General features: G+C 32.6%; 1 protein-coding gene across 1 annotated transcript in view; it reads right to left on the bottom strand.

Annotated features, from left to right (window-relative positions):
* LOC126883379 (zinc finger protein 91-like) overlaps nt 1–20,940 on the bottom strand; it is a 250,150-nt gene that overhangs the window by 6,100 nt on the left and 223,110 nt on the right. The window contains exons 8-9 of the mRNA XM_050648903.1: nt 2,693–2,878; nt 364–517 (exon numbers count right to left, since the gene is read on the bottom strand). Coding sequence (XP_050504860.1) covers nt 364–517; nt 2,693–2,878 — 340 coding nt within the window. The remainder of the gene's footprint in view (nt 1–363; nt 518–2,692; nt 2,879–20,940) is intronic.

Below are 20,940 nucleotides of genomic sequence, written 5' to 3' on the forward strand. Positions count from 1 at the left end.
CATGTCTTTCCTCTTTCTTCGAAAGTCTCGTTTATGCTATTGTTCCATGTCTTTCTAGGTCGTCCTCTACGGTTTTTTCCTATTTTCCTCGCTTCCCATATCTTTTTCACCTGTTTAGTTTCGTTCATTCTGATCATGTGTCCCCACCATTTCAATTTCTTTTCTTCTGCTTTAACCTTTAGTAATTTCGTTCCTAGTTCTTGTCTAATGTCTTCGTTTCTTCTTCTGTCGGTTCTTCTAGCACCCAGCACTTTCCTCAAGTATTTCATTTCACTCTATTGGAGTTGTTTTGTTTGTTTTTCGTCGAGTACCCAGTTTTACGCTCCGTAGGTTATATAGAGGAATATTATTTAATCTCCTTACCAAGTTGCTACATTTATAATTACAGTGTGGACAACTATAAGGTTTGGCCCCTGTGTGTACTCTAACATGTCTTCGAAGATGTTGTGAGTTTCTTGTAGTAAAAGAACACTCTTTGCATTGGTACTTCTTGACATCTCTATGAATTGACGTGTGCCTAAAACAGAAAGTCATTGAAAGTGTTGTTTAAAAAAATATTAAAGGGTTTGCCACCGTCTGGCTCGTTTTGAACAACTTCCATGGAAATACTTTAGCAGACCAATAAGGATCTGTGAAAAAACGTCTATTTTTGGATGTGAAAGGTGGCATTCGGATTTTTGCAGATAAAGTTAGGTAGGTGACACCTTCAGTAATAATAATTGACTTATGCTCCTTCTCAAATATGCCGGAACATTAATAAAAAAATTCAAATATTTAAAAATTTCGAAAAACGTCGATTTTTTTTCTGCTTTCTTTGCTTATAACTTTAAAACGACTGGTCAAAAATGTCTTAACGTATTACCTTTTCTGCAATATAGCAATAAATATAAAATAAGGGGGCAAAATATGCCTGTTGTTATTCAATTTTTTTAACCACTTTGGTGGCACTTAGAACCTTAGTAATTCACTTAGGAAATTATTTGTAATATACTTAAACCGTGTACCAAATTTCATTAAAATCGGCCTAATAGATTTTGCATAATAAATTTGCAATCTAAATGTTTTTAAAAAAGTTCAAATTTTTTAAAATCTTTCTGAACAAAAAGTAGACCATTTAGAAGTTGTCTAATTTTTTACATATAAAGAGGTGCTCTACCTATCTAATACACTTTACAGAATTAAAATCGGATTATTTAAGGGGCCTCAGGAATGTTTTAAACTTATAAACAATTCTTTGGCTTATAAACAAATAGCTTTGTTTAATAATAAAAAAATTAATTTTTAGCAATGCAAATAATTAAAACCGGTATATTTTGACTTAAACTTTCAAATGCTGTCAGCAGAATTGCTATTTTATTTTTTAATCAAAAGTTATTCGCGTTCAAAAATTGCAATTTTTCGAATTTTTGAAAGTTCCTCTGCGTTTATCTCGAAAACTATGCATCCTACGAAAAAACTTGTAAGAACATTTTTTGCTTAGAATTACCCAAGAAATACAAAAAATGTTTTATTTTGCGAAAAATCGTCTTTGTTTTTAACAATCTTATCGACATCCGGATCAACTGTTACCCAAAAAAATCGTGTTCTACGGGTCAAAAAATACATAAAAATCTTGGGTAAGTCCATCTAAATAAAGGAGCCCGTAGCACCCCCTCCTAGCCACAGGACTAATTTGTTTATAAGCCAAAAAAATTGTTTATAACTTTAAAACATTGCTGAGGCTGCTTAAACAATCCGATTTCAATTCTGTAAAGTGCATTAGATAGGTGGAGTGCTTCTTTATGTGTAAAAAAATTTAAAAATCTTTGTATGTTCTAGTTTTTGTTGTGCAAGATTTTAAAAAATTTTAATTTTTTAAAAAAAGTTTAGATTGTAAAATTATTATTCAAAATCTAGTAATTCAATTTTAATGAAATTTGGTGTACGGTTTTAGCACATTACAAAAATTTTCTAAGCGAATTAGGAAGGTTCCAAGTGTAACCTAAGTGATGGAAAATCATTGAATAAGGACAGGCTTGTTTTGCCCCCGTATTTTATATTTATTGCTATTTTGCAGCAAGGGTGATACATTAAGACATTTTTAACCAATCGCATCTGATAGAAAATTTAATTATCTTTGTTTTATTCCTATACGACTTTGTTCCAAAATGAATCGTTTTAATGTTATAAGCAAAAAAAGTAGAAAGAAAAACGAAATTTTTTGAAATTTTTAAATAGTTTATTTTTTTTTTATTAATGTTCCGGGAATATTTGAGAAGGAGCATAAATCAATTATTATTAACGAAGTTATCACCTAACTTTATCCATAAAAATCTGAATGCCACCTCTCACATCCACCTAAAAACAGATCCTTTCTGGTCTATAGGTGTATTGTTTAATAGTGGAAACCATGAAAAAATTTAATGCAAAAAATATTGTGCTCCGTTTTTGATGAAATTGTATAGAACTTATACAAATACCATAATGAAGTTGCTTATTAAATAACGTCAGTACTTTGCTTAACACTGTAAATATTAACAACTGCTAGGCTTAACAATTAACAACGTCTGTAAAGATTTTTCGCGCTGCTGCAGACAAGATAAAGATTGCCATGACGATCGCGAACATTCGTTGTCACGAATAAGCACATCAAGAAGAAGAAAAACATTGATAACACAGATTCTCTCATTCCCAATTCAAGTATGAAACTTACTTGAGTAATTGAGCTTTTGTTTTTCCTTTGTAATCACACATGTCACATACAAAATTCTTCTCGTTCGAATGTATTTTAAAGTGAACATTGATTTCACTCATTTTTCTAGCTGTGAAGATGCAGCCTGGATGAGGACATTTACACAGCTTTCCTGTGTGAATCTGCATATGCTGTTGTAGAATGGATCTGCAAAAAAGAATATAATGAAAAATAAATCTAGTGCAGTCACTGAAGGTGGATATGAGCTATTACCTCAGATTTCGTTGAACCTCCATCGATTTGCATGAAAATTGGTGAGTGGTTAGGGGATATCTCAAGGAACAAACATGACATGGTGCCAACTTGCGCTTTTACCCTGGGGGTGGATACCACCCCTCCTCGGGGCTGAAAATTATTTTATTAAAAATAACCCCACAATTCGATAGAGGGACAAATTATAAGCAAAATTTGTTATATAAAGTTATTAAAATAAATTTTGAGTTATTAAAGATCAAAGATTTTAATTTTTCGTGAGAAAAATGCATGTTTTCAACTGATTTTTCATAAATAACTCAAAAACTATAAGTTTTTACAAATAAGTTATTATTATGAAAATTGAGGCTAATAAAAAATCAAATAAACTTCTTACTAGAAAAACCTTTCTATGTTAACTAAAAGTAAGTTATAGGTAATTGAATGTATATTTCTTTCGTCGAGTACCCAAATCTAAGTATTCAAGCTTAAATACCGGCAAAATGATGCATTTTATAACATAAACTTATTAAACATTTGTCAAAGTTCATATAAATATCTATCAAATAAGCCCTCGAACAAGTTGATAGCATTAAAATTTATGCACCAAAAATGTTTCAAAATATATCTTTTAAAAATTTTTCCAAAAAATGTTATTGTTTTTTTGTAAATAACTCCGTTAATTTTTAAGATATCAGATTTACCTAAAAACTAATTAAAAGTTGATTCCAAGAGCTATTAAAAAATGTCGAAATTAGTCTTTTAAACCTCTCACCTTTTTAACAATAAAAGGTTAAATGGCCCAGGTTACATGGTTCTCGCAGCAAAATTGAAATTTTAAACGTTTCTATCTCGGTTATTTTTTACTCTACGGAAATAGTAAAATCTGTGAAGTATTTGTAATAAAAAAAACTAAAATTTAGTTAAATATCATTTTTTACGTATATTGAGTATTTTTGGAGTTATCAAACGATAATGAAAAGTACGATAATTTTAGAAATTCTAATTTTTTTAAATTGTATCTTTTTTTCAAAAATATGCATTCTAAACTAGTGAAAATTGTTGAAATCATTAACTATGTTAACCTAAAGAAATTCTTGTGAGGATTACTACAAATTTTAATTTTTGTGGAAATGGCGCATGTTTTATTTTTCACTTTTTCCTAAAAAAATCGAAAGGGTTCTCTTATTTTCATCATAACTTGCTTAATTTTGATGCTATTACTTCTACGGGAGCTCATTTGATAGGTACTTCGAAGTACTTTGACAAGTGTTTAACAAGTATATTCTATAAAATGCATCGTTTTCCCGTTATGTAAGCTTAAATACTTAGATTTGAGTACTCGTAGAAAAAAATATACATTCAATTACCCATAACTCACTTTGAAATAACATTAGTTTAGTTCTTTAAGTAGGGAGTGCATTCAATTTTTTATTATCTTTAATTTCGGTAATAATAGTTTTTTTACAAAAGCTTATAGTTTTTGAGTAATACGTGGAAAACAGCTTTAAAACATGCATTTTTTAAGAAAAAATAAAATTTTTGATATTTAATAACTCAAAAAGTATTGATTTATGTTAATAACTTTATATAACAAATTTTGCTTAGAAGTTGCCCCTCAACCAATTTCTGGTATTTTTTTATTAAAAAAAATTTCACCCCCGAGAAGGGGTGGCATCCACCCCCAGGGTAAAAGCGCAAGTTGGCATCATGTCACCTTTGTTCCTTGATGTATCTTCTAACGACTCACCAATTTCCATGAAAATCGATGAAGGTTCAACGAAATCGGAGGTGAAAACCTTCAGTGACTCCACTAATCACAAATTTTAAAATGAGCAGTGAATTAATATAGGCCTGGATCCCGCGTACCAAAAAAGTTGATTAATAGCAAGCTGAAAATTTGTTAATAGCTTAACGGTGTCTAGTCGGACAAACTTTGATGTACGGGAACACTGGAACAGGGGAAGTTTTCATTCTGGAACAGGTTAAAAATTTGGAACGTCAGACTACGAAAAAGTCCCATGCATTTTATCGGACAGAACTTCCAATTAATTTGTTACCCTTTCATGAAACTCTCATGTAAAAATCAGACTGCTATTTATCACCTGAACTTATTAAAATGCCCAGTTGGTGATATAGTGGAGTCACTGAAGGTTTTCACCTCCGATTTCGTTGAACCTTCATCGATTTTCATGAAAATTATTCAAGGAACAAAGGTAACATGATGTTAACTTACGCTTTTACCCTGGGGGTGGATGCCACCCCTTCTCGGGGGTGAAATTTTTTTTATTAAAAATAATACCAGAAATCGATAGAGGGGTAACTTCTAAGCAAAATTTGTTATATAAAGTTTTTAACATAATTCAATACTTTTTGAGTTATTAAATATCAAAGATTTTATTTTTTCTTATAAAAAATGCATGTTTTAAAACATTTTTTCACGTATTATTCAAAAACTATAAGCTTTTTGAAAAAAGTTATTATTTACAAAATTAAAGATAATAAAAAATTTAATATACTCCCCACTTAAAGAACTACACCAATGTTATTTCAAAGTGAGTTATGGGTAATTGAATGTATATTTTTTTCGACGAGTCCTCAAATCTAAGTATTCAAGCTTACATAACGGGAAAACGATGCATTCTATAGAATATACTTGTTAGGCACTTGTCAAAGTACTTCGGAATACCTATCAAACAAGCTCTAGTAGAAGTTAATTGCATCAAAATTAAGCAAGTTATGATGAAAATAAGAGAACCCTTTCGATTTTTTTAGGAAAAAGTGAAAAATAAAACATACGCCATTTCCACAAAAATTAAAATTTGTAGTAATCCTCACAATAATTTCTTTAGGTTAACATAGTTAATGATTTCAACAATTTTTACCGGTTTAGATTGCATATTTTTGAAAAAAAAAAAGATACAGTTTAAAAAAATGGGAATTTTTAAAATTATCGTACTTTCCATTTTCTTTTAATAATAACTCAAAAAATACTCAATATACGTAAAAAATTATATATAACTAAATTTTAGTTTTTTATGTCTCAAATACTTTACCGGTTTTACTATTTCGGTAGAGTAAAAAATCACCGAGATAGAAACGTTTAAACTTTCAATTTTGCTGCGAGAACCATGTAACCGGGGCCATTTAACCTTTTATTTTTAAAAACGTAAGAGGCTTAAAGACTAAATTTAACGTTTTTTAATAGCTGTTGGAATCCGCTTTTAAGTAGTTTTTAGGTGAACCTAATATCTTAAAAATTAACGGAGTTACTTACAAAAAAAAAAACAATAACATATTTGGAAAAATTTTTAAAAGATAAATTTTGAAACATTTTTGGTGCATAAATTTTAATGCTATTAACTTGTTCTAGGGCATTTTACAGATATTTCTAAGAACTTTGACAAATGTTTAATAAGTTTATGTTATAAAATGAATAATTTTCCCGGTATTGAAGCTTGAATACTTAGATTTGGGTAATCGACGAAAGAAATATACATTCAATTACCTATAACTCACTTTTATTTAAAATTTAAAAGTTTTTTTAGTCAAGAATTTATTTAATTTTTTATTAGCCTTAATTTTGATAATTATAACTTTTTTGTAAAAACTTATAGTTTTTGAGTTATTTATGAAAAATCGGTTAAAAACATGCATTTTTCTCACGAAAAATTAAAATCTTTGATCTTTAATAACTCAAAAAGTTTTGATTTATTTTAATAACTGTATATAACAAATGTTGCTTATAATTTGTCCCTCTATTGAATTGTGGGGTTATTTTTAATAAAATAATTGTCACCCCCGAGGAGGGGTGGCAACCACCCCCAGGGTAAAAGCGCAAGTTGGCACCATGTCACCTTTGTTCCTTGAGATATTCTCTAACCACTCACCAATTTTCATGCAAATCGATGGAGGTTCAACGAAATCGGAGGTAATAGCTCATATCCACCTTCAGACTGCACTAATAAATACCAGTCTGACTTTTGCATGAGAGTTTAATGAAAGGGTAACAAATCAATTGGAAGTTCTGTTCGACAAAATACATGGGACGTTTTCATAGTCTGATTTGTCCGACGAGACAGCGTTAAGCTATTGACAAATTTTCAGCTTGCTATTAATCAACTTTTTTGGTTCGCGGGATCCAGCCCTATTACTGAAACATGAATCACTCAAATAAAGAAAGTTAGGACACTGGATTCTACAAAATCGACACATTCAGTTTATCAGAAACTACGCAATATTAGATATAAACTGCTCGTCAAAAGTTAGGGATATAGAAAATTCTGCTGATTTTCATAGTTGATTTTTTCGCGAACAAACGGATTCCGCTATTTTTTTTATTTTAGCCTTTTCTTTAGTAATTACACAGTTTATACTATTACATAGGTTTACTCAAATTTATTTTTTGTACTTATACCGGGTGGAAGAAAAAAATATGTTTTTCTTGTGTTAAGTTTGAGACACCCTGTAGAGAGAACGAGGTACAAATGTGAGTCTACATCAGAATAATATTGTAGTCTTATGTTTTGTGAACATGCTGTTGTTTGAATGTCATTGATATCTTTAGAAACAAAAAAAATAGACGGTTTTGTAATTTAACATGTGTTTTAACCGAAACAAAAGTTTGAGACACCTTGTAGGAAGAAAAAGGTACAAAGGTGAGTATATCCCGATATTATGTTGTAGTCTCATATTTTTTAAATATTTTATTTTTTTTTAGTTTCTCTGATATCTTTAATAACAAATAAACTAGACAGTATTACTCTTTAATATGTTTTTCTATGTTTCATATGTGTGATGTGACGCATGTAGTCAGTTAAAACACATGTTAAAGAATAATATCGTCTAATTTATTTGTTATTAAAGATATCAGAGAAATTAAAAAAATAAAATATTCACAAAATATGAGACTACAACAAAATATCGAGGTATACTCACCTTTGTGCCTTTTTCTCCCTACAAGGTGTCTCAAACTTTTGTTTCGGTTAAAACACATGTTAAATTACAAAACCGTCTATTTTTTTATTTCTAAAGATATCAGGAACATTTAAAAAACAAAATGTTCACAAAACATAAGACTACAATACGATTTCGATATATACTCCCATTTATACCTTGTTCTCCATACAGGGCGTCTCAAACTTAACATAAAAACATTTCTTTTCTTCCACCCGGTATAAGTACGAAAAAAAGTTTGAGTAAACCTTTGCATAACTGTGTAAATACTAAAGAAAAGTCTAAAATAATAAAAACATTAGCGGAATCCGTTAATCTGTTCACGAAAAAATCTACTATAAAAATTCAGCAGAATTTTCTATATCCCTAACTTTTGACGAGCAGTTTATTTAGGCTCGATTTACTTAGGTTATACTTTTTGACCTTTACTATTTATTTTAAGATTGTTCATAATATTTCTGTTGTTATTTCGTATTTTCAAAGTAAATTAATTTTTGAAAGCTGTTTTCCGCAATTCAAAGTTATATTTGGCGCAGTCAGTAGAATACGTGAGGATCGGAAAAGAACATTTTACTTGTTAGCCCGATCAGGGAACGCAAAATTTTACGAAAACCTCCAAAAAAATAAAGGAAGGATGAAAATTTGGGAATAGGTAGTTGAAATTGTCTATTATTATATAAGAAAAAGTTTACAATTCTACATCCCCTCCATTTTACAAAAATTGGAAAATACGGGGTGAAATTTTTTTTCTCAGGGGTGAAAAAATATACGTTAAAAATAAGTCAGGAATTGGATAAAATGATTAATTCTAAGTAACTTTTGTTCTATAGAGTTTTTTTACTAAGTCAATACTTTTCGAGTTATTTGCGAGTGAATGTATTCATTTTTAACCAAAAAAAAAAAAAAATGTTTTTGGACGGTTGTTCGGAGATAACTCAAAACGTACGTATTTTTACAAAAAAAAATATTCTTAGTAAAAATATAGCTTATAAAAAATTGAAAAAAAAATGGTGTATGCGTGAGGTCTGCAGACGCAGTAGAAGCAGAGTTGCAGCTAATGAAATGTAGGTTCTTCTTCGTCAAATTCCAAATCGAATATTTCAATGTGAAATAACCAAAAAACCGAGCACTTTTAGGGGAAAATTTATTAAAACTTTTTTAAAGTGTTTAAAAAAAGGTTTATTTTTGTTTTTTAAAAAATCTTCTAACATTAAAAGTAAGTGAGTTATGCCCAAAATATTGTTGGTCCCTTTTATTTTTTGGTAAAAAATGGCGAAAATCACCCCTTAATTAGCTTCTCAAATAAAATTAATCTTTACCGCTTTACAAGTTAGTTTAGTTATGTATTGTTTATATTATCTATAAGTTTCATTGGTTCAAAGTGCTCAGTTTTGAAAAAAATTGGGTGTAAAATAAAACATTTTTTTAATTTTGAAAAAAATCGTAATTTTTTATGGAATTAACTTAAAAACAATTAGGAATACCAAAAATCTCAAAGAGTAATAAAATGTACGTTTTGCTTTTCTGAATATTTTTGATTTTTTGTTTTCTTGTTAGACAAAAATTGGTTATGCTATGGCTGTTCAAAATTTGCCTAAACGCGTGATTAGTTACTCGTTCAAGCCATTTTAACTACAGCTTTTTCAAAACGAAGCACTTTGAACCGATGAAACTTACAGATCATATAAATGACCATGCTAATTAGGGGGCGATTTTCGCGATTTTTTTACCAAAAAATAAAAGGGACCAACAATATTTTGAGCGTAATTCACGTACTTTTAATATTACAAGTTTTTTTAAAAAATAAAGATGAACCTATTTTTAAATACTTTAAAAAAGTTAAAATGAATTTTCCCCTAAAAGTGCTCCGTTTTTGGGTTATTTCACATTGAAATATTTGATTTGGAATTTGACGAAGAAGAACCTACTTTTCATTAGTTGCAACTCTGCTTCTACTGGGTCTGCAGACCTCACGTAGAAAATATACATAGAAAATATCATACATCATACCTTTGTACCTAGAAAAATCTGAAATACCTTTAAATGATCCGTTTGGGAAACCTATTAGAATAATCCAAGGAGTCCCTTGAAAAGACTTTTATCGTTAGCATAATATTGTATGCAGTTTGTTTGATTATAGTGTAAATTACCACTATAAATAATGAAGAAAATAAGACAGAACTCGACCTCTCCGCCACTGCGCAGCAGCGACCAGCAAATTGGTTCCTTCTTCATAGCCAATCTTTTCTCTTGTTTGTCACCGGCCACTTGAATATCTCATGTCTTCAATAACAAATTATTGTGTAAATAAAAACTGCGTTTTATTCGCGAATTTCTTTTAATAAAGTCCGTGGGCACATGAAGCGCCTATTCAACATTGAGAATACACGACGTTTATCGAATATTTTAGTGGATACTCAACTGCTTGGCACGCTAATTGACATTATTAATTGCTCGTTTAAAGGTAAAGGCAAAAATTATCAGGGAGGTTCTGTTGGGTTGTCAATATGCGGGTTTAAGTAATTTCGACAAGAATATTCTTTAAAATTGATCTAAATCTAAAAAAACCATGAAATCCTTTATAGAAGGTATATTTGTTCAAATCCCTATACAGGTCTACATCATAAAACAAACAGAACTAGTTTTCAATCGGTTGACCGATCATCATCAGTGTTTCCTAAAATGTGTATAACCTGATAAAATGATGCAAAGGATTTAAAATTTGACTATGATTTTAAAAAGTTTTAGGTTATTCTCACTTGAATCAAACATGCTAATTAAGTTAAAATTTCCCTGTTGGTTTTGTGATATTTATTGTAAAGTTTGTTAAATTATTAACAATAAAAACAGTCGCTCCCACTATGGTAAATGATCTGATAAAATGAAAATAAACTTAATGTAACAGTTAGAATATTTGTAATGAAAGAGATAGGCAAACCACATTACACGTTAGAACGAAAACTTAATAAACGTTATCAAGCCCTCTTATGTGGACATCTAGGGCTTAGAAAAGCAATCTTATGTTGACATCAAGTTATCGATTTTATTTGAATGGTTGGAAGTTGTCGTAGTATGTGGAAGTACCATAAAAGATCACAATGGGGGAGACACAGATGTAGAAATGTCTCAAAATCAGGGAGGGATGTATAAGACAAGCTCAGATTCATACGACCATTTCCCAAGGCCCCTGCAGGCTACCCAACTCTAAGGGTTCGACAAAACCAGACCGTCATATGTTATAGTCAACCATAGGAGAGAGGGTTAGAGGTTTATGAGATTATAATGGAAATGTGACATGAACGGGACCCAGAAAGAGTAGTGAGACTATTAAATTTGGTTATAATGTGAATAGATGAGGTGAAGATAGTCATAGAAAATTATGGATGAAAGTTTAGAGATGGAGATGTATGTGGGTGATGATAGCAGATGTTAGTTTGTATGTGTATCATTGGATAGATGATAATGGTTAATGGGTAGAGATGAATAAGAAAGAAAATCATTATGGATTGTGCCAAATCAACTGTAGATGTAACTGTAGGAAAGTGATGGGAGTAATAAAGAGGTGGACGTGATATTGTATCACTTCCAGTGAAGCTTTAGACGGTTGTACGAAAAGAGTATTAATAAACGGTGAATGGTTGAATAATATTAGATATGTAGATGAAACCATAGTTTTTACTGATAATCTGAATGATTTACAGTTATTAGCAAATCGTATAACAGAAGTCAGCAACAGATACGGACTAGCTCTTAACATAAAGAAGATCAAATTTATGACAATTAGTAAAAAACCAATACTAAACGCTCAACTTACAATCGACCAACAGAATATCGAAAGAGTTGAGCAATATACTGTTACGATCTGCTTTCTATTACTTTTATTTTAATTGAGTATTTATTTAATTCATTATTGAATTGACGCAAATCATACATAAAAAATTAATAAAAAATCTCAGGGTGCCTTTTTGTCATAAAAATTAACTAAAATTATCTTAGGTTATACTTATCCTTTCTCGTGGCTTCAGTATCTCTCAGTTGATCCTTATCGGGATAAAATAGGAAAAGGAAATAAATAGAAAAATCATAAATAAGCACATACAAATACCTTTATTATCAAAAGCAATGCTCTGAAAATCTATCAATTAAATCCTGTGGGCATAATTGTCCAAATGAAACTTTTACCATATTAATATTCTAATTTAAACAAATATTTATCGCTTTGTTCCTGATACCATTTATAAAATAAGCTAAACAAACAAATTTAGGTATTTGCAAAACTACTTATACTTCCTATTAAATTATTGAAATGTTGGAACCTTAATTCATATGCTTCTACGCAAATATTTTAACTTCTGATTATAAAGAACGTCTATCACATAAGTTATTGACTGACCTTTTTGATTCACACACAATGATGTCTCCTCTTGACCCAAACAGCTCTTCCTTTTTGATTATGTTAGGCTACCATTCAAGGCCCTCTCCGTTCTCAGCATCAATCCAGCAGCATACCAGCAACTATTTCTCCAAAACACAAGCCAGGCCGCTTTTGACCAGTACTCGTTCAATAAACTCCAAAACTCTCTCCTCTCTTTCTCTCAATAATAATCTCCTGAGACCAAGTATCTTTTTTACTTGGTGTCACAAATAATTTTAATATCGATAAGTCTTGTAACTTACTCTCTTGGACTTTACAGAATCAAAGAGGTATTTCTTCTCGATTTGATTTGTCTCGCGTTCCACTTTTCAGCTACTCTCCACTAACAAACAAAACCACTAGTACTCGCTTCTGAACTCTACGCGAAAACTTTCGACTGCCCTTCTCGGATGCCCGCAACACAATGATTTTTCTTTTCCAAAACTGTCTCAACATTCAAACTTCTCTTTCCCCCTTCCAAATTGCCAAGGCAATCAGAAACATTACTCTTTTCCATTCGAAAAACCCAGGCATTCTTTCAAACAATACTTCTACTCAAACTAATCACTTTTCGGAAATTATACAAAAATTCTTGTGTTTAAACAAACAAACTTAAAATTCCAAATCTCTCTACCTTTATTTTTCTAAAAACTAATAATTAAAATTCTTCTTCTTGTAGTGCCTATCCGTTTCGGACGTTGGCGACCATCATGGCAATCTGCACTTTGCACACTGCTGCTCTGAAAAGATTTGTAGTGGTTGTGTTGAACCACGTTCGTAGATTTCTCAGCCAGGAAATCCTTCGCCTTCCTGGTCCTCGCTTTCCCTCTACTTTTCCCTGCAAGACCAGTTGCAACAGTCCATATCTCTCACTGTTCCTCATGATGTGACCGAGGTATTCGATTTTGGCTGTTTTTATTTTGATTAACAGCTCTTTTTCTTTTTTCATTCTCAGCAAAACACCCTCATTAGTAATGTGGTCGGTATAAGATATCTTCAGGATTCGACGATAAAGCCACATCTCAAAAGTCTCAATTTTCTTGCAGGTGGCGTCTGTGAGAGTCCACGACTCAACTCCGTACAACAGTATAGGAAATATATAACATCGTAGTAATCTGACTTTTATGGGCATCGACAAATCATGACATTTGAACAACTTTGCCATTTTTTGAAATGCAGATCTTGCTTTCTCTATCCTACATTTGATTTCTATAGAATGGTCCCAATTTTCATTGACGTTCGTACCAAGGTAGGTATATGTTTTTACTCTTTCTATTTGTTGACCATTCACACTGATTCGTCCAAATTGCTGTTCATTCTTAGAGATCATCATACATTTGGTTTTCTTAGTGTTTAGTGAAAGTCCGTATCTCTGACTGACTTCTGCGATTCTGCTCATTAACTCCTGTAGGGCTTCAGAACTGTCAGCGAATACCACAGTGTCGTCTGCGTATCTTATGTTATTGATACATTCTCCGTTAATTCTAATTTCGGCTTCAACATCATCCAATGCTTCTTGAAAGATTTCCTCAGAGTAGATGTTAAACAGCAGTGGGGATAGTATACATCCCTGACGGACCCCACGTTTGATTTTGATATCGTCGGATTCTCCTGCCTCTGTCCGGATAGATGATGTTTGATTCCAGTACAGATTGCTGATAATCCTTAAATCACAGGTGTTTATTCCAATATTGGTTAATATCTCCATCAGCTTGTCGTGCTTTACTGTATCGAACGCTTTATGGTAATCAATGAAACATGCATAAATATCTCAATTCACGTCTCTACATCGTTGAAATAGCACTTGTATACTAAATAGAGCCTCTCTTGTACCCACTGCATTTCGAAAACCAAACTGTGTTCGGCTGATTTTTTCTTCGCACAGTCTATATATCCTTTGATGTATAATTTTTAGAAATAGCTTTAAAATATGGCTCATTAAGCTGATGGTTCGGAAATCACTGCAGGATACGGACTTTGTTTTCTTTGGTAAAGCAACAAACGTCGACTTCAACCATGCTTTTGGTATTACTCCGCTTAAATATATGTCGTTAAATATTTTGGTTAGGCGTTGAGTACCGTCGGTGTCAAATAGTTTTATGAGTTCAGCATATGCATTGTCAGGTCCAGGAGCTTTGCCATCTTTTAGTTGTGATATTGCTCTTTCCACTTCACCTGATGTGATTGGTAAGTGGTCATCACATATGTAGGATGGAGGTTGTTCGGATCTAGTATCATCAAAAAGTTCCTGTATGTATTTTGTCCATATGCAGATTTCTTGATTTCTGTCTGTGATGATATTCCCCTGTTGGTCTCGCAATTTGCTAGCTGTGTTGGATTTCTGAAGACCAACTGCTTGTTTCACCTTTTTATGCATGTTAAACGTATCATGTTTTTGCTCTAACGACTCTATCTCTTCACACTGTGATTTTAACCAATTTTCTTTGGCCTTTCTTATTTCAGTTCTTACTTGTCTCTGAATCGTGCTGTACATTATTTTGTTGTTTTTTGATTTTCTTCTTTCTTCCATAAGTTGTAGTATATTGTCGTTCATCCAACTTTTTCTCATCTCTTTCTTTTCTATTAGATGTTCTTCTCTGATGTTGTTAAAGGTTTCACATATATTTTGGAGTGATTCTTCGGCATTATATGTTTGCTCCATATTAATTAGCTTCTCTGAAAGAATCTGTGCGACTGTCTCTTTTGTTTTCTTATCTTTTAGTATTCTCATATCGCACTTTTTGTTGCTGTTCTTTTTTGCAACCTTCTTGAATCTAAACCTAAATTTACCAACAACAGGAACATGATCTGATGATACGTCAGCACCGGGGTAACCCTTAACCGATAGGCATCCATTACGGAATCTCTTGTTCACCATTATGTAGTCAATTTGATTCCGTATTACGTTTCCTGGTTGATCTTGCGGGGAGACCCAGGTGTACAAGCGTCTTGGTGGTAGTTTGAAGAATGTGTTAAGTATTGTAAATTCTTCTTCTTCTACAAACAGTTTTAATCTGTCTCCCCTTTCATTTCTCTGTCCTAGACCAAAATCACCTATGAATTCACCGCTTCTCCCTTTACCAATTTTCGCATTGAAGTCACCCATAATGATTGTTATATCTTCTTTTTTAAGTCGTTTAATTGACTTTATCAACAACTCATAGAATTGCTCTAGATCTTCTTCTGGTTTATCGCTCGTGGGGGCATACACTTGTAATATATTTAATTTGACGGGGCTAGTATTCAGTTGGATTATTATTAATCTTTCAGAAATAGGTATAACATTTGTAACATATTGACGTAATTGGGGAGACACGATTATTCCAACCCCATATATATGTTGACCATCGTCATTTCCTGAGTGGTATACCATATGGTTGTCAACAATACAAGCACCACTATTAGGCCACCTCATTTCGCTTATGCCCATTATACCGATTCCGAGTCTGGTCATTTCTTGAATGGTATTATGAATTTTTCCAGCCTGATACATTGTCTTCACATTCCAGGTACATATTTTAATAATCAACTCTGCTGTTCTTAGAGACACTTTTCCAGTTCTGTCACAGGGGTTTCGCTGGGTTACGACCTGGGAGGCCCTGTGGTCTAAAGGTGGATCACCTCCCCTGCCGAATCTTGGCTTCCGTATTCCATGATTAGTAACTATTTCCACTTTAGTTGGATTTGCCATGATAGCTTTTCTAGAGATGTCATCAGGGACCTTTAATGCAGTGGTTTCTCGTTGCCTTCTGCATTCTGATGCCGTTGACCACTTTCTTGGTTCTTCCGCCTTTGAGACCAGTTTCCCAGTCTCAGGACAACAGAGTGCCCTTCCATTTACCAGCTCGTCCGCCCGAAGCCGTTGGCCAGTAAATGGTGGATTGCTTATCCCGGCAAACACTCGGACGTCAGAGCCTCGTTAGTTGTCTAGCAGGATGTACTAGATGACCATGATCTAGATCACCATACGAGCAGGTGAGGTTGACATTTGAACAGGAGAGGCTATATCTTACGCATCACTATCCCTTAACATCCCTGTTAAGGGATTAAAATTACCTGTGGATAATTACCTGTTAATTAAAATTACCTGTGGATTTTACCTTTCCCGTAACAAACCATCTTTTTAAAATTATAATCCGAAATAAATTGTCTTTCACTTCACTTATTTACAAATGTCTTTAATTCTTCAGGGAAAAACTCATTAAGGAGAAACCCACTGCGTAAAAGCTACCTTCTAATAACTAGTTACAAATCAATATACAGGGTGTATCACATTTATGTGCCCGCGTTAAATAAAAAAAAATAAATTTTTATTCTGTCTTTGATTGATAAATTAAAACACAATAATGCATACTGGGCACGAATTTAAATACCCAATATGACCACTCAACAGAAATTAAACAGCGAATAATAGAAGCAAAAGCAGCATACGTTCAACAGTCGAGACATATCATTAAAATACCGTCTGTTGAAATGCTACATATTCACAGTTCTGTTGTACGGAATGGAAGCGTGGACACTAACTGTTGCATCTATGAATCGGCTCGAAGATTTCGAAATGTGGTGTTATAGGCGCATCTTACGTATATCCTGGGTTGACCGAATTACTAATGTGGAAGTCCTGCGTAGAATGGGGAAAGAGTGTGAAATTCTCATAACCATCAAAACAAAAAAATTAGAATATCTAGGACATGTAATAAGAAATCAAGAACGTTACGGCCTTCTCCAACTGATTCTCCAAGGGGAGATAAATGGTAAAAGAGGACCGGGAAGAAGACGTATTTCCTGGCTTCAAAATTTACGTAAGTGGTATAACACGACTACCACTGAACTGTTCCGCGCTGCGGTAAACAAAGTCAAGGTAGCCATGATGATCGCCAACATCCGGAACGGATAGGCACTTTAAGAAGAAGCAATATCAAAGGTAAGCGAGGACCCGGTAGAAGGAGAATATCATGGTTGCGGAATTTGAGAACATGGTTTAAGAAAACCTCAACTGCTTTGAAGAATAACTGTTTCGAGCCGCAGCGAGCAAGGTTAAGATTACCAATATTATGATTTCCAACATCCGAACCGGATAGGAACCAGAAGAAGAAGAAGAAGAAGAAGAAGAAGAAGAAGAAAAAACATTTTAACTGTCAATTATAGATCAAAAACGAACGTTTCAGACAATACCTCTCAATAATAGAATACGTCGCAACTTATATTTCAGATAAGATTGTGTTCCTCAAAGTCGACAATGCCATAAACTAAAGTTCAATTTAATTGGGTATAAATCTAATGACGAGTTATAAAACTATAAAAAAAGTAAAAGGAGTTTTTTAATAGCTGGCGCATAGCTTTAAATGAGAGGCCCAGAATACCTTAATTGCTCACTTTATGGCCTGCTCGTTGATAAGATAATTGGTTATTGTAAAACGGGAGATGGATAGGTCAATCGGGTCCATTTAGACCAAAAATATTTACCTTATAGTACGGGGGGCCGTCCAATATTTGTTAACCGTATGAGTGTAAATCATAGATTATCTATATAGACCCAAAGACTTTATAAAAGAAATCCTTTGGGCAAGAACACAGTTTAAAGACGTATTTATAAAATGAGCCATGGTGTTGAAGATTTCTTTTATAATCATCTGCAGACGTTACCAAGTAATGAATCATATATTCGTTTTTCTTGGACCATAAAATCCAAGAAGAACTTCTCTTTGCGAGGAATTTGGCATCAGACGCAAAAAGCGAATTAACATTAAATGTTTTGAAAGGCCAGTTTTGACCAAAGTTTTGACAGTTTTTTAAGATAGATGGTGCTATAATCGAAAAAAAAACGATTTTTTGGAAATGGAAAATTAAATTAAAAAATTGAAAATCCCCACTAAAATGGAAAACTTAACTTTCTTTGGTTTTAGTTAGGGCATAATCTTCATAAGCCAATAGGTCCCATGACGCTTTTGTAACTGCAAATTTAGAATCAAAGCCTCCCTTACTACTAAAGGTCATTTTAAAGAAGAAGGATAATAGTTTTTATTGCTGTGAAGCAATCTGACATCTGTAGCCCCTTAGAAAAAGTTATTGGACAAAAAAGAAACATCGCATTTTTTCGTGTTTTTTTAAGTTTCGATTTTCTTTTATTTAGCTAATGCCTCGAAAACTAATGGCCATTGGCATGGTAGGTACGGTGGATTTTTGCAGTTAGGTACCTAGTGTCATGTGTAGTGTATGTGTTGAGTAAGTGCCTTGTTACTTTGCAAAGTCGGCGTCATTGTCTTTGCAAAGAGACGCTAATTGTATCCCAAATATCTATATTTTTGTCAAAACATTATTTTTTACTTCAGAAAGTGACACTATGATAGGAAATTTAATTTTGAACAGCTTTTTTGTAGATGTATATGCACTCTAGTGCATAGGTACCCTTTCTCGAAATCGCACCCCTTTATGATAGCTCTCCGCGGATTTTTTAATGTTTGGGAGTTGATTGAACTATGAAACAATAAAACCCCTTTAACGGTGTAGTTCCTTTAGACTTTTTTTGGACTTAATCAGTAGGTGGTATGCAGCCAACAACTCATTAAAAAATATTGAGTTTTAAATTAATCTTGGTTAGTGATAGTAGGGGAGTAAAGTATGCTAAATGTGCAGCCACTCGAGCGTTATGGGGACCTATTGGGTTGTGAAGAGTAGGTCCGAAAACCAAAAAAAGTTAAGTACAGTTTTCCATTTTAGTGGGCGCTTGCCATTTTTTAATTAAATTTTTCATTTCCAACAATCGTTTTTTTCCGATTATAACGCAATCTATCCATAATTCGAAAAAATGTTTCGAATAAAAATTACTTATTTTTACGTAAGGAATCCAAATCTGCAATAAAAAATGGGAGCTACCATTTAAGATTTTAAAGTAACCCCCCACCCACCTCCGTGGGGGATCGTGTTTAGTGGCATTCGATAGATTTTTCAAATATATTGAATAAGTGTATTTTTCAGTTTTTCGATCTGATGTTCATTTCGCGAAATATCGCGGGATTCGTATTTAAAATATTAAATTTACCCCCCACCCCTCTCCGTGGGAAGTCGTGTTTGGTATCATTCGATAGATTTTTAAAAAATCTTGAGCATATATTTTTTAGTTTTTCGATCTGTCATTCATTTCGCGAAATATTCGCTTTTTTCTTGTGAAACTTTGGGACTCACCCATTTCCTTACGCCCGGCTCAAATCGTCAGATTTTTGAAATATACACTCTTTTGCATGTACTTAACTTACCTTACCCTAATCTGACAATTTCGAGTTTTTTTAAGGATAGATTTTTTTGGGCCCCCCTTAACGAACTCCCCTGTGTTAAGAGCCAATATATGGTAGAGGTACATCTGCAGGGTACCAGGTTTCTCCCCATATGCTAATCTGACGCGCTCGAGTAACTGCAAAAATCCCGCTTGGGCTCCCCTACCATGATGGCATGATGGATTGTCACGAATTAGTAAAATTTCAATAAACATTGAACTTTTAGAATTAGCTGTGGAACCAGACCGATTTACACATTGGCCTAAATTACACACTTTTCCCCTACTAAATTACAAACCGAAAGAAAGAAGGGGCGGAGGATGCCCCATGAAAAGATGGAGCGATGTTTGAAGAAAGAAGAGATAACAAACGCAGAAAACCTGGAACAGAACAAGAAGTAGCTATACAGGGTGATTGATTAGTGGGATAAAGCTCAATAGATCCGCTTTAGTAGTAGATAGAAATAAAAGTTAATAATAAAAAATTTAGCCACCTTTGAGCTTCACATTACAAAATTAGTTAGAATGTTACAGGGTGTTCGATAACACAGTGGCAGACCAAACTTATGTTTTTTTAAATATAACACACCCTCGATTTTATTTTATATTCGAAATCCTGTTAACTTCTCCATCACAAAAATATAAAGGTTTGTTAGGTTATACAGGGTATTTACAAAGTTATAACCAATTTTATATGAAAATCGTAACAAATTCAACTCCCTGTATAAATAAAAATAAGCAAAACAACAATGGTTTATTAATGCCAAGTTTTTTTTATATATTGTCAAAATTTTCAACAATGATCGATATTGCTAATTTTCTTCATATCAAATACAGGATGAGTCAAAACGCAAGTACATTATTTTCTCAGTAATTTTAAATGGAACACCCTGTATTTTATATCACTATCGAAAAGTAACATTGCCGTACTTTAATTTTGAGAAACATTCCCTATGTCTAAATTTATTGGTTTTCGAGATATTTTCATTTTTCAATGGATCAGTAGCGTGGCCACCCAAATCAACATAATTTAATAAACTAGACTGATTTTTTTAGGGTTACGTTAATAATGAAGTTTATAAAATACCTCCAACACCAAGGGATGAGATGAAAAATAAAATACAAAGTGTATTTCGATGTGTTAATTTACAAATGCTTCGTAAAGTAGCTCATTCAATGATCGTTTTTAGGCATGCATAAATGTATTAGGAGGTAATTTTGAACACCTTATGTAATTAAATCTTAAAAATATTTTATTAAAAGTAGCTTCTAATTTTTTCAAACATGTTTTTTGCAAAATGTATTAATGATAAATTATCTTTCGTTCTTTATTTGTTACATTGTTACATTTACATACAAAAGTAGTGTTTAATT

The sequence above is a fragment of the Diabrotica virgifera genome, chromosome 4 (genome assembly GCF_917563875.1).
Source record: "Diabrotica virgifera virgifera chromosome 4, PGI_DIABVI_V3a".
Classification (NCBI taxonomy): Eukaryota; Metazoa; Arthropoda; class Insecta; order Coleoptera; family Chrysomelidae; genus Diabrotica; species Diabrotica virgifera.